This window comes from Heterocephalus glaber, unplaced genomic scaffold, assembly GCF_053883595.1.
Source record: "Heterocephalus glaber isolate CG9 unplaced genomic scaffold, H.glaber_assembly_v1.0 deba00001538, whole genome shotgun sequence".
Lineage (NCBI taxonomy): Eukaryota > Metazoa > Chordata > Mammalia > Rodentia > Bathyergidae > Heterocephalus > Heterocephalus glaber.
This window is the reverse complement of record NW_028258333.1, coordinates 20,433,602-20,448,137: the sequence shown is the minus strand read 5'-3', so window position 1 is coordinate 20,448,137 and position 14,536 is coordinate 20,433,602. Positions and strand designations below refer to the sequence as shown.

At 37.7% G+C, this 14,536-nt stretch overlaps 1 protein-coding gene across 6 annotated transcripts in view; it reads left to right on the top strand.

Moving 5' to 3' along the window:
• Positions 1 to 14,536, top strand: part of Adamts12 (ADAM metallopeptidase with thrombospondin type 1 motif 12) — a 326,379-nt gene that overhangs the window by 224,272 nt on the left and 87,571 nt on the right. For all 6 annotated transcript variants that reach the window (XM_004848653.3, XM_021261519.2, XM_021261518.2 and 3 more), the window contains 2 exons: positions 2,667 to 2,800; positions 9,840 to 9,960. In XM_004848653.3, the coding sequence (XP_004848710.2) occupies positions 2,667 to 2,800; positions 9,840 to 9,960 (255 nt within the window). The remainder of the gene's footprint in view (positions 1 to 2,666; positions 2,801 to 9,839; positions 9,961 to 14,536) is intronic.

The following is a 14,536-nucleotide window of genomic DNA, read 5'->3' as shown; positions in this document are numbered from 1 at the left end:
ATTCTTGTAATTGTAGACTGCAAAGGACCTTAGTAGTTATTGTACAACTGGAATATCTTCGACTGAGGTCTATAATCATAGGAAAAGAAAATTATGAAACCACCTGAGCAGGATCTAGAATTCTTTACATTAAATTTACAAGATACCAATTATTTACAAAGTAGTAAAACAAAGCATAAATTTAATACAGAACTGATTAATAGTGGAATAATGAAGTAAGCTGCAGAGGAAGAGGATATCTCAGGAAGTTTGTTTTTTGTTGTTGTTTTGTTTTGTTTTGGAATTAAGATTGAGCCAAATTTATTCTTTTAGAAGCATAGAATGCCAAGGCTACTTACAAGGGCCTTTGTAATTCCTTGAATTCATGATAAGGACATGAAAATACCTGTCGCTTCTTGAGCATGTACTATATACTATATATGCTGAGTGTTTGACTGCCTCTCTGTCTTTATTGTCACAATTACCTTGCAAGATAGGTATTATTATCTTCATTTTTCAAATGAAGAAATTGATACATAGAAAGATTTAAGTCACTTTCTCAAGAGAATTTTAGATTTTCAAGAATCAAACCTTTTAAATATGCTGTCTGTAGAAGTAAGTGGTCCTGGGCCTTGTATTTTCCCTGTACTCAATGTCCTGTGGGAGAATGGATTTTGAATTAAAATGGGACACAGTAAGCATGCTACCAAATTTCCTTGTTCTATTCCTGTTATGATTCATCAATAAAATATTATCTCTTAATATGAAGAATGATTAAAGTTCTCATGAAAGACATTTGTTTTTTCATGAAAAAAATTTTTGTGTCTGTAGGTTAGAAGTCAGCAGTGTAGGCTCTGAAACTAAACCAGTTTGGTGCTTTAGTTCTGCCATTCATCCTTGGAGGTCTTGAAAAACTTAATAATGCTATACTAAATTTTCTCATCTGTGAAATAGGTGATAAAAGAACTGACTGCATAAAATGGTTATGATTGTTGAAAAGATAACTACTATAAAGCAAAACCAAATCTGAGAAATAACGTTCAAGTAATATAATAGCTGTTTTTTTAAGCAAAGTTCCTTCTGATTCACTATATAAACAATGGTAGTAACATCTCGGGGTTTTTTTTATTCTTCAGAAAGTGGGTCAAAAAGTGCAAACCCACCATACTAAGCCAAACACTGGCACTTGAAGACAAATATTGCATTGTCACCATTCTGGAACTCAGTGCCACACTTATTACTGGATGGAGGATTATTCTGTATGAGGATCCACTTAAAAAATCAATTAAGAGCAAAGATCTTAAGTTTCACATCCTCTGCGTCCCCAGTCTTGGGCCTTTACCAGCATCTTTGAAATAAACAACTTTTCAAAGAAAAGCTCCAGAATTACTCAGGGCTGTTTTCCTTTCTTCTTAGGTGTCCAAATATAAAATCCTAAATCTGAATTTTAAAGCTCAAGGCAAAGTGTTAATGAAATGGTTCCCTGCGTTCAGCACCCAGATGGATATTCTGATTACTCAGAGAGATCAGCTCCTGAGTGACTCTATATGTACTTCTGCTACAGTTTGGGTACTGACAATGCTAATTATAGTGCCAGAAGGGAGACATACAATAACTCCAAGTTGTGCTTTTTCCTCAGAGTCTTCTGGCCCTTTTCAATTGTGCTTTGTCCACTGATAGCTTTAATTCATTTTGATTTTGCTTGTCTTTTTTGTCACCTTATATAAAATCAGTGTATTTTCTGCGTTTGTGATTACCTTTGTCCTTTAAGCTTTGAACATTTGCGTTTGAGTCTTTTTCATCTAGAGTTTTGGTCAGAGTTCAGAACTTGTGCTCTTTAACATGTTTGTATGTTTTACAATTGTATTTCCTTGCCATATGGATTACTGGATCCCTGAACAGATATAGTTAGCACAATGCACTCTGTCTTTGCATTTGATTCACATCCGCACTGAGAAGGGCCCGTAACAAATGCCCTCACAGCTAATATCAGTGAGCCCTCACCTGGTCACAGCATTAAGAAACTTACCAGTGCTCCCCACAATAAACAGATCCAAGGAGATTTCTAAATGGACTCTGAAGGAAACAGTCTCCAGTTTTGGGGGTTTTTTTGCTTTAAAAAGAACACATGAGATAAGCAGGGTTGGCTTCAGCTTCAGCAAAAAATCAAGTCCTATGTGACTATCAATCTGTGTCCAAGCTCTTCTTGAACTTGAGAAGAATATGTACTAATATTTGTTGGGGATGGTGGTAACAGTATTATTTATAAACTGACACCATGAGAGGACTATACTCTCCCATGGAGGTCTATACTTTGCCCTAAACAGTGAGTAGGCATCATGCTTTCCCGGAATCCTACACCACTGATTCCTCTCATGTAACTTCTAGGTTGACACTAGATGCCTACTGCCTTATTTTTACAAGCACAGTCTGATAGTTCAATGTTGGATTGCAAGTTCTCATCATCTGTCACAAACAGCAAATAGCATTTTAAAGTGATCTTCTAAATTTAATTAGTTATAAAACTCTTAAACTGAAAAAGAAAGAAAAAAAATGCCCACATCTTAGCATGAGTCTCAGAAAGAGAAAAGACACCAGATTAAATGTCACTGTGGGTCCTGAATACAAAGGATTCCTGGGAGAAAGGTGCTGAGCTAAAAAGCTAACATGTCTTTTTCTCACTTCAGCGCATCCTTGTGGGCTCTACTGCCGACCCATAGATGGCCAATTTTCTGAAAAAATGCTGGATGCTGTCATTGATGGCACCCCTTGCTTTGAAGGTGGCAACAGCAGAAATGTCTGTATTAATGGCATATGTAAGGTATTGGGTATGTTTCCTTAATCTACAACTTTATAAAATCCTGATTTTTGTTAATATAAGAAATTAGATATTCTGAGCTTATGTTTTTATGGCATTTGCATGTGATCTGGTTTTTATATGTGGTCTGAGAGACAAGATTTCTTAGTGTTCATCAAAAACACAATTTTGACTAGAATAGCTTTTTTTTCCCTGCTGTCCCTCATTTGTTGATGTTCACCATGATATTACATTAGGCATTAAAGCAGAGTCAAACTGAAGAACCAAGCTAAAAGAAGAATTATAGGAAGAGATAACCCAGATAATCCCAGGACCATTAAATTTCATAAAATCTGAAATTATAGTGCTTTCCACAAAGCATTTTAGCATTTAATTCTTCACTGATTGTCAACAAGAGCTGCAAAATGACAAAATGACAGGTAATTAGAATCCTGGGGTCTATGTAATTTTTCTACACTCTTGCCTTTGATCAACTCCATCTTTATATAAATTATTTAGATCCAATATGTTAATGCTCTTAAGTATAAAACCATTAAAGAATTCCTTCTTATTGCTTGCAGTTTATTTTGCAAGGAACAGAGGAACATGTCTTCTGATCAATCCCCAGGAATAAATTTCAATTTAAAGAGGTGTTTTTAATCAATTAAAGGAAAACTGTATAGTAATACCTAACTGATAATAAAGTTCAATGGTTTAATGCTGGGGCTCTAGGCTTTAAAATCAGTCCCATCATTTACCAGCTTTATGGTCCTGCATATCTTTCTAAGACTCAATTATCTGTCTTAAAATTGGGATATGAATGTATCTACATAGTAGGCATTGTCAAAAAGATTAATAAGGTCATGTATGTAAAGCCCTTGAGAAAAGCCCTAGTGTACAATAAACGTAATATATTTTGTTTCTGCAAAAATCTATCATAATTTTTCCCTACTGAATAAAGTGATCCTCACGAAAAGCTATTACTTACAAATGTTCAGTATCCTTGGAAGCTGCATTTAACTCCTTGGACTTCATTTTCTGTTTAGTTGATTGGTGACCAAAGTAATAAGAGGCAAGGTGATAATTCTCAGGCACAAATAACCTAACAAATAGCCATAATCAGACTCCAAACTTTAAAAATCCCAGGCAAAATTTTCTTTTAAACCATCATTGTAGCTACAGAAAGCCAAAAATAACATATATTCAATCAGGTCTGTTTCTGAGAGAGGGAGGGTGTTTATCTAGATAATTCAGATCAAAACAATGCCAATTCTGTCTAAAGCTGTGGTTTTCATTGTTGGCTACATCTTAGACTCACCTGGAAAGCTTTAAAAATTAGTTACTTCTGGCTGCTATTTCAAACCTACTCATTCAGAATTTTGGGGGCTTGGGCTCTAGGCATAAATATTTTAAAATCTCCCCAGTTATTAGTAAATGCAGTTAGCGCTGAGAACCGTAGTCACAAAGAAATGAAGGTGATACTAAAATTATCTTTTATTTATTGATTATTATGTTCGCAGGACATAATGATTACATTCATTATGGGGTGCTGGGACGTGTTCATAAGTCATCTTCATTCTTTTTTATTCCCTTCACCTCCTCTACCTCCCCCCTCCCTCCATCTCTTCGTCTCCTTCCCTTTTGCAAAAGATCCAGCTCCCTGTTTCCTGTTACCACTGTCTACACTTTGCTTTGCTTTTTATTTATAATTTAGACAAAAGTAAATTTACACGTATAAAGACAGAATCTTCAGCTTGCATTGATCCAAAGAACAAAATATAGAGAGTCTTGGGTATCTCTATTAAAACCAATTAAATGAACTTAATAGAATAAGTCAGGTTCTCTTTGGTTGTCATCCTCTTCCTTGGACTCAGTGAAGATCATTTAGAAGCTATAATTGCCCCTTTTTTCTATGATACACTGAGTTAAGTTGTTAAGTTTAAAAATTGCTGTCAAATCACAATAAACCTAGTAGCTTAGAACCTATCTTTCCAAGGTCCAGGTTATATGTATTTTCAGCCTTCTTAGTCACCTTATTTATTATTATAGGTTTTTATTTGTTTTTAATAAGTATTTATCTATATAACTTACATTGAAAACTATAAATCTGCAATTTTTAACTTGATCAGTATATGTTTTCAATACATGATAATCACATTCATTTGGGGGACTTCAAAATAGTACATTTATAAAGAAATCTGTAGATATATGACAGAACAATTTTATCAGGACAAAAAAAGGCTTTTGTTTTTTGTCATAATATAGGTTTTTCGAGAGAAATTAAACATGTATTGAAATAAAAAGATACACCTTCAAAAATGTATACAGTGTTTTTCTAATCGACCTTCTTTGTGGAAGTGAAACAATGTGTTTAAGAAGTATTAATTATTATTACCAAGAGTTCATTCAACTCTGAAAAAATACACTGGAAACATTTGAGGGGTATGAAGGGAAGAATGAGGTCTTTAACATGACGGGGGTGCTTTATTAAGGAAGTTTGGGTCTATCTTTAGGGCCATGGGATCCATCAAAGAGCTGAAGAGGGAAGTGACATAAGAATTTGAATATAATTTTGGAAAACTACATAACCTCTCTGAATTAGTTTTTCCATCCTAAATGGGAAAAACAATTCTATGTTGGTTTCCTGGGGCTGCCATAAAAAATTGCCGTGGACTGGGTGGTTTACAATAACAAAAAGTATTTTCTTATAGTTCTGAAAGCTAAAAGTCTAAAATCAAGTTGTCAGCAACCCTCCAAAGGCTTTCAGGAGAACCATTCCTTGACTCTTCCTAGCTTCTGGTGGTTACTGACAGCTTTTGACATTCTCAACTTGTAGCTACATTACTCCAATTTCTGCCATTACTGCAGACCTCTGCAGTAGGTTCCCGTCTCCTACCCAGTGTAGGACACAAGGTTGAAGAAAGACTCAAAGACAGAATTAAAGCAAAAGGCCAGAAATCTAGTGCTAAGTAACCAGCAAAAGCCCTGGCAAGCCATTGCTATTTATTGATGACATCACGGTTATATTGGGGTAAAAGGCCGTGAGGGGCCGTGCAGTTGCTATGGACACATTACTGATGCAAGCAAGGCTTGCAAATGAAAAGGCAAAGCATTCTTGAATTAGTAACGGAATAGACAGAATATAGGGTTGTGATCAGAACCTTGCCCTTGTAGTTAAGACGGTTTTAATTGTGGGAACGGAATTTGAGTAAGAGTCACTCTGACCTCGGAATGTAGGCTTCGGCCAGACTCACTTCTCAAAACAAGCCAGTGTGGGGTTAACTCCTTACAGCCTGCCTTGCTTACAGCCTGCCTTGGGCATAATCAATACAGCGGTCCATCCCCCACCTGCTTTCATCTTTACAATGGCAGTCTTCCTGCTGTGTGTCTCTCTCTCCAAATTTCTCTTTGTCAGGACACAAATTATTGGATTTTGGGCCACCTTAAACCACTATGACCTCATCCTAGTTTGATTATATCTTCAGAGATCCTATGTCCAAATAATATTACATTCACAGGTTTCTGGGGGAAAAAAACTTCAGTGTGTCTTTTAGGGGACAGAACTTGATTTAGAATTACCAACCTTGAAAAATCACAGTGAGTAAAGACTTATACAACTATGCCATTCATTAAGTGGCAATATCATGTCCCTTTCAGCTAAGCATAGCTCTGTCTTATGTTCACACTTAAAGTTTTATTGACTGGAAATGAATCTCACCTTAGAACAAGGATTTTTCCAGTCTTTCCTTTCCAAAGGAAAGAAATGGTGACATTCCAGGGTAATTAGGTTAGGTCATGGTACCAGTTATTATTCATTTCAGTTCTCAGTTGGTTGAGGGTTTCCAAAGTAAAACAGTGTTGGACACAGAGAGAGAGAGAAAAAGATAGAGAGGCAGACAGACAGAGACAGAAAGAAAATTAGTATGAATTAATACTGCTTATCCATTCATTAAGGGCTAAATACCTGGTGAGTTTGGAACCTGATTTCCTGGGTAATACTCAAGATAGAATGCTTTTCAGTGCAGTTCTTTCAGGGTCAAGAATTGATGATATCATGGGAAATGAGTGTTTTTATTTTTCAAAAATGTTCCCCTTTGGGGAAGTGGCTGGTTCCTAGTTGTAACATCATAAAAGAGCCATGCTGAGGTCATTACCCATACGTAGTAGAAGCAGCAGAGCCACCTCTTGAGTCCACCAAAGGCAGAAAGACCATATTAAAGGAGGAGGAGGAGGAAGAAGGTGGAGGAGGAGGACGACGAGGAGGACAAGGAGAAGAAGAAGAAGAAAGAAAAGCAAGAAAGACCACCCTGTTGTGAATCCTGTTGCCACAGCATGTATTGTGCAATCTATTTCTTTTCCGCTGAGACCCTTTATGTTCTATATGCATCAGGGAGGCTGGTTTATCCTTCACAGAACTTCTGTTATATACTTCATTCAGTTTGATTGTACTCTGTACAGCTTTCAGGGGAAACAAATTGGATGAGGTTTGCACAAGCACCCATTCAGTATGCAAGGAGATGACACAGTGAGGACATATGTGTGTTTCCTCTCCCCCAACCCTTGACCCCAGTTATGTGGGCTAATATTTCTAGAGAAACAGTCCCACCCACTGAGAAGAAAGATGAGATTTATGGATTTGTTTTCTGGCTTGCTTCCTTTATTCTTCATATTTTAAATCTATTTCTGTCTTGGTAGAGATTGAAGAAAACACTTTAAAATTTATATGTCTCAGAGTAAGTTTCCCTGGCTCACTCCAAATCAGTGAAGAAATGAAGGTCACTGGGACTAGGATTTGTAAAGGTCAGCTTATTAGAAGATGCTCAAGCTTGACATAAACATATCATTTGTGAAGAGTTGGCATTTTACTCCTAACCACTGCAGGACCGTGTCCAGAACATTTTTTCTTTCTATCGTGATTGGTATAATTAAGATTTGGATTTTTAAAATTTTCTTAGCAATTTATTTATTTCCTCACTGGGTCAAGTGGCACAATCTTTGTACCTACAGGAAATTAAAGACAGTTAATCTGAAAAGTTGAGCTATTTTCTGTCAGTGAGGATTAATTCTCTGTTTTAGCTGGCAGAGGGGTTAAGGACTCAAACTATTCTTACTTTCGGTAGATTTGAGGTAACTTTAAAATTAGAAAGAAAATTATCTTTGAAACCAGGCATGTGGAGCACACCTATAATCCCAGCACTCTGATAAGCTGAGGAAGTAGGATCACAAATTTGAGACCAGCCTGAGCAACTGAGCAACTTAGCAAAACCTTGTATCAAAATAAAATATAAAAAAGAGGCTAGCGGGGAGTGGCTCAGTGTGAAGGTTCTAGGTTCAATCTTCAATACAAAAGAAAAAAAGGGAAGAAAAGAAAAAAGAAAGAAAGCCATAAAGAAGGATAAACTTGAGTCATTTGTAGAAAAATGGATGCATCTTGAGACCATACTGTTAAGTGAAATAAATCAGACACACAAGCTTAAATGACACACAAGCTTTCTCTTATATGAGAAACACAAAATACAAATTAATTAAAAAGCAAAATAAAGGATAATAGGAAACAGAGAGATCTTTTACAAAAGGGAAGGAAATCGATATAAAGAGAGGGAAGGGAAAAGGGATAAAAAAAATTAAGATGTGTTATGTACATGTACCAATTCCATACATGAATGTAATCATTATGTACTGAAACATAGTAATACAAATAAAAATTAACAAAAGAAAGATAATTATTTTTGAGAAGAAAAAGAACCCACCTGGGTACATTTTTTCCTCCTAAGCAGGAAAGAAACTTATGAGTAAAGGAATACAGTGTAGTTTTCTATGTAGCTGTGGAAGATAGCAGGGGAAAGAGAAGTCTAATCGACTTTCCATGTTATGTTTCATGACTTCCAACCTAGGTGTTCTGATATTTTGGGACCCAATATTACAGAAAACTCCCAAGTTTTATCATACCCTTTTTTCAAGCTGGAATTTTAGGATGGGAAAGACTTGGCCATGTTAACAGATGGAAGGGAAAGTGGAGAGGGAAAGATAATGATTCAAGAGGACCACTGGACAGCACCCTGAGTGTGGATTGGTTCCAGGGCACAGAAACAAAATTTACCTTTTTCCAGAGGAGGAAGAAGAAATTCTTTCTTGCAGCTGGAGGGAGGGAGGTCAAGATGACTGAGATATGTTTAAGTACACTGAGGCTAGAGGTTGTGGGAGGCACCCAAGGAGGTGATGATGAGCCTGAAGGTAGAGATTTCATTCCTCTTGGGACTGGAATCATCTCAGCATTAAGCCAATTTCTTCCAGTGGTTGTTGGTTTATCTACTGTTCTAAGACAGAAACTGGAAAGAGTAACTCCAGTGAAGAATGCAAAGGGATTGAACAACCAAATTACAGATGGAGTAGTTATATCACCCACTGGACAGTCTCCATAGATATGAAACAGTGTGAGCTCTGAACATCTGAAGAGATTTTTTGCTCCACCAACTCGAATTCCAGGACATTTTTGAAGTTAGGTCTTTGTACCTGTGTTTGATCATACCTCTCACTATCCTAAGGAAATACAGTTACCCCTCTGTGTCCATTAGTTCTCTATTTCTGAAATTTAACCAACCTCAAATAGAAAATATTCAAAAATATGTCTTACTGAACAAGTACAGACTTTTTTCTTGTTGTTATTCCCTAGATAATACAGTGTAACAACTATTTACACAATATTTACATTTTGTTAGATATCCAAGAGATCTAGAAATGGTTTAAAGTAATGGGAGGATGTACAGAGGTTATGTGCAATACTATACCATTTTATTTAAAGGAGTTGAGCATCTGCAAATTTTGGTATCCATAGGTATGCTGAAGCCAATCCCCATAGATATGGGGAGGTGAGTCTATTACCTTTACAGCTTTAGTTATTATTCTGGCTGCCACCAGGAAAAGGAAAAAACTGCTTGTCCTTTACCTTTGCACCTGCCTACTCAAGCTTATTAAGAACAAAGGGCCAATGGACAAGTCATGGATCAGGGAAGGTGTGGTACCTCCTACCTGTGTCATTCATCCTGATCTTTCTTCCCCACAGATGGTTGGCTGTGATTATGAGATTGATTCCAATGCCACAGAGGACCGCTGTGGTGTATGCCTGGGAGATGGCTCTGCCTGCCAGACTGTGAGGAAGATGTTTACACAGAAAGAAGGATCTGGTAATAAACAAATAAATAACTGAAGTGGTAGGGAACTCAGATTGCAGTGTCAGAAAAGTAATTGATTCCTAGTTTTTGTTTTAAAAAAACAACAGCTTCTAACTTTCAATGAATTCAAAATGAAATTTACACTCACTAATGAAGGTATATGAGCTCCTTGGGAATTTTTGGGAAAGGGGTTGATTGCTAAGCAAATACAGGAGGGACCACACTGACAGAGAGGTGAGAACGGGCCTGGTGTCTGCTCCTGGGAACAGTGATAACAGTGTAATACTGAGAGAGGATCCTCTTTGGGAATAGGGATCAGGAGAGGATCTTGGGCTAACGGCCAGTGACATTGGAACAGGCCAAAAGCTAGAGGAAAGAAGAAGCAAAAGCTGCGTGCAAAGGATGAAGACTCAATACCTGATTCTGTATGTGGGGGCAGATAAACTGCAGTGGATTTGAAGGCAGAAGGATTGTGCCTTAGGGCCAGCCATGGGAGAAGCAAGGTATTCCTTCAGCTGTGTCTCACTTTCAATTGTTCCCCGCAACTGGGTTCCACTTAGTGGCTCCTCAAGACTATCAAGGCAGTTCTTCCACCTACTATCTCCCTTTTTACTCACACTTTATTATTCTTTTCCTATAAATATCCTTCGTGATGTTTCTTCTTTGTGTAGCTTTGAGCTACCACAGTACTGGAGGAGAGAAGAATCTACCCTCACTACAAACTAGTTATGACCTGGTACAGATTTTCCTGCAGTTAAAATAGTTTCATAGTCCCCTAGATCTGGGATTTGGGAGAAGAGCTAAGGGTTTGGAGATGATGAAGACTACTCAGGTTACCTGAACAGTATCGAAGCCCCCAGTTTCTCCACATACTCTCCAGTACATGATATTACCTGAATTTTTTTTTTGAAAGCCTGGAACTGAACCCAAAGCTTTCACATTGAGCTACATCCTGAGCTCTTTTTATTTATTTTGGGACACTGTCTCATTAAATGGCTAAGTTGTCCAGGCTGGGCTTAACCTTGTGTTCCTCCTGCCTCAGCCTTCCAGAGTGCGAGAATTACAACCAGAGACAAGAATTCAGATATAAATATTTGGAAGAGAGGAGGTCTTGGGAAACATTAATAGGGTGTTAAAGAAGTGAAAGAGGGCAAGAAGGCAGCCAAGAGAGAATGTATCATCAATCCAGTGGCCACTGTACGTGAGCTAGCATAGAACTCATTCAGCTCAGTCTTCCTACCCCAAGAGAGGAGGAGAGGGATGATATACCCACTCCTTCATGTACAAAGGAGTCATGAATGGCAGCTGCTCCAGGGGAGTTGGGTTGCTGATTCTCTGGATTCTGTAAAAATGTTGGGAATGGGGAAGGCAGTGTACACTAGAGCAATAGGGCCTACACAGAGAGGCAGTGTCTATTGCCCAGAGGTGACATCCAGGATGGAAAGATATGCCCAGGGTCTGATATAGTGAGGTACAATTTACCTGAGTCTGAGCAAAGCCACCCCTTTCTCCTAGACGTGCTTAAGGGTGAAGTTACCAAGTAGGAGCCCAAGAGTATAAAGTATGTTCTTCAACTGATTACATGACCTATTGCTTTCTAGTCAGCATAACAGTGGATAATTGAAATTTGTTCAAATTCCACCCCTATTTTTTTACTTTTGACTAGTGAACTACTAAAATTAAAGTTTGAAATCGAATTCTCTTCCTGCCCTTTATTTTATTAGTGTATATTAGTTATACAGAACAATCGGTTTTGATTTTTAGAATTATCATTGGAAGATTGTATTTCCTGTTTTTGATTGATAGCTTTATTATGGATAAAATATATCTGACTTATTTGCTAGGGATATAAATGATAACCCATTTATGTCTTAAGCTTATGATTAAGCATCTTAAGATGGCTAGCGGCTTCTGATCTTTGTAAAGGTATTTGGTAATTATTTTCTATTATTTAGAGGCGGTCTTATTTTCTTAAAAACTCGCACTCATAATCATGTTTCTGCATTTAACCTCAGTTTCATTTTTCACCTATAGGGATAACATAGGGATTCCTCCCTCTGACTTCTGATAGGCTGTACTTCTAACCTTATAGTAACTACCTAGAAAACAAGAGTTGTACAGATCTCCCGGCAGTTAAAATAGCTTTCATAGTCCCCTACAGCTGGGGTTTGGGAGGAGGGGTAACTCAGGCTTGGAGATGATGGAGACAACTCAGGTTACCTGAGCAGTGTCTGAGGTCCCAGCTTCTCCATACTGTACAGTACATGTTATTATGTGGCCTTTTTGGCAAGTCTGGGGATTAAACCCAAGGCTTTCACTTTGAGCTACATCCCCAGCCTTTTAAAATTATTATTTTATTTTGAGACACTGTCTCATTAAATAGCTAAGTCTAAATCTCCTCCACTTAAAATCTCCTCCACTTAGCCTATATCTCCTCCACTTAACCTCCAACTATCTCAGCTCACTGGATGCTAGTTCTGGGTTATTTTTTTATCTGCCCTGTTTTCTTTGAGAAGAGAAAAGGGGATCAGAAGTGGCTTGAGCCTCCCTCCCACCCAACACTCACCTCAGAAATCTCAGTGTTACCTGCCACCACTGAGCATTTGACATCTCCTTGTGGCTTCCTATTTCTAATTCTCCTTCTTCTATTTACTACTCAGAGGGCTTCTGGTGCTTTTTGTCATGCAAGGAGTAGTGTCAACTTTAGATGATTCTGTCCTGACAGATTTCTCAGAGCTCTCTGGGAAAAGTCAGAGGTTTTTTTTTTTTTTACTCTGAACTGCAGCATTTAGTAAGAAGGTTTGTGTCTCACAGACCCACAGGGCCCTTACCAGCTCCCACCTTTGCTTTGTAATTAATGAAGTTAGATTGAAAAAAAAAAGACCCTGGTTGCCACCATCTCCCCATGCAAATGAGACCAAGAAGTGATACAAAATATTATGTAATGCAGTTAGATTGCACTGGAATAGTTGATTGATATGAAATCCAAAGTAAAAGAATTTACCCTCCTTTCTCCGAAGACACCTCATGTACAATTCTTTATACTTACCTTCTTATATTGCTGCCTTATTTCACCTTATGCTTTATTAATTTTCTCTAATACAATTATTAATTGAAAATGGGATTTTCTTTCAGATTTATCTCCATCCCACTCGACTCTGAATTATCTTAGTCCATATTCATTAAGTGCTCATATAAATTAAAGGGAAAAAATTTTTTCTTCAGATTGATTCCACATTTCTTTGATGATAAAGGAGACCAAATCAGTAACTATTCTACAGTTACGTCAAGGGAATATCTGAGTCAGATACCTTTCTGCTCAACGTTCTGCTTAGCATTAGTTTTAATGATAACTCTTTTGAAACATGAACAGCTCTTTTGAGTATTGGTCACTTTCTGATTATGGCCCCAAATAAAAAGTGTGTCATTTCCTGTTAATATATGTCCTAAAATATTCTTTTCTCCTTTCCTCTCCACCGAGAACCACGTTTTCTGTGATGGGTGGCAGTGGATTAGTTCATGCATGTTGTAACTCTGTCTCCCTAATGAAGATAGCATTGCACTTGCCCTCAGGTACCCTTGGCTTATTATGGGCCCTGATAGTGGATTTTTCCAGAACAAGTATGCTTTGGCACCTAGTTGCATGAGGGGGAAGAAGGGCTATGATTGTTTGAACATGGCTTTCTTATTCCAGTGCTCAATAATCAAATCCTCAGGGCTTTATCTTTGCTTTTTAGCTATGATATTGAAAGAACTTCTCCTTACTAGGTGAAGTAAGCAGCTATCTGGAAAGCTCAGAAATCAATGAACTATGAGAATAGGTGCAGGCTGGCTGTGGTAGCAAAGTAACCTCTGTGACTAGGTTATAATGGAAATGTGGGATGGATCTTTCAGAAGAATTAAAAAATCCTTCAAACCCTGCATGACCAGACTGATCCATTCCTTCTATCTGTGTTCTCCTTTTCCTATAAATGGTTTACTTTGGCTCATAGCTCTTTTTCACAGAATGGTTTAAAAAAGAATTGTAAATGAGAACATCTGCACTTAGAGTGTTCATTGTGGTCAGACCTGACTTCTCCTCCACCTCCTTCTCTCTGGAGGAGTTGCTGCCACTGCTACTGCCTTTTGTTATGGAACCATGAAATATTAACCAAATTCTTGTATCTGTTTTTTTTGTAAGTGGTCTTAAGACAGAGGAAAGATGTTATGGAATTGAAATAGGCTTGGAGGCAAAAGACTAGGTCCTTCTCTCGATGGCTATTGGTTTTAGGGAAGTCACCTCTCAACTTTGGAGGCATCTTCTGACCCTGAGTGAAATATTTTGTCTTCCCCAACAGCCTGTAGGACAATTATGTCACTGGACATTGGGAAGTTTCTAGGAGACAGTGTCTGTATCCACAGCCTCCTTGGGATGCTCCAACAACTAAGTTTCTGCCTTTCTCTGTAGAGATGAAATCTAGTTAGTAGATTTGATACCATACATGAGATAGAACGATCTTGCCCTTAAAATATTATCACACTTGGAAAACATAAAGTTTATCTTATTGTAGATTCTCATATTAGCTTCCATTTTCACTTACTTGGCATC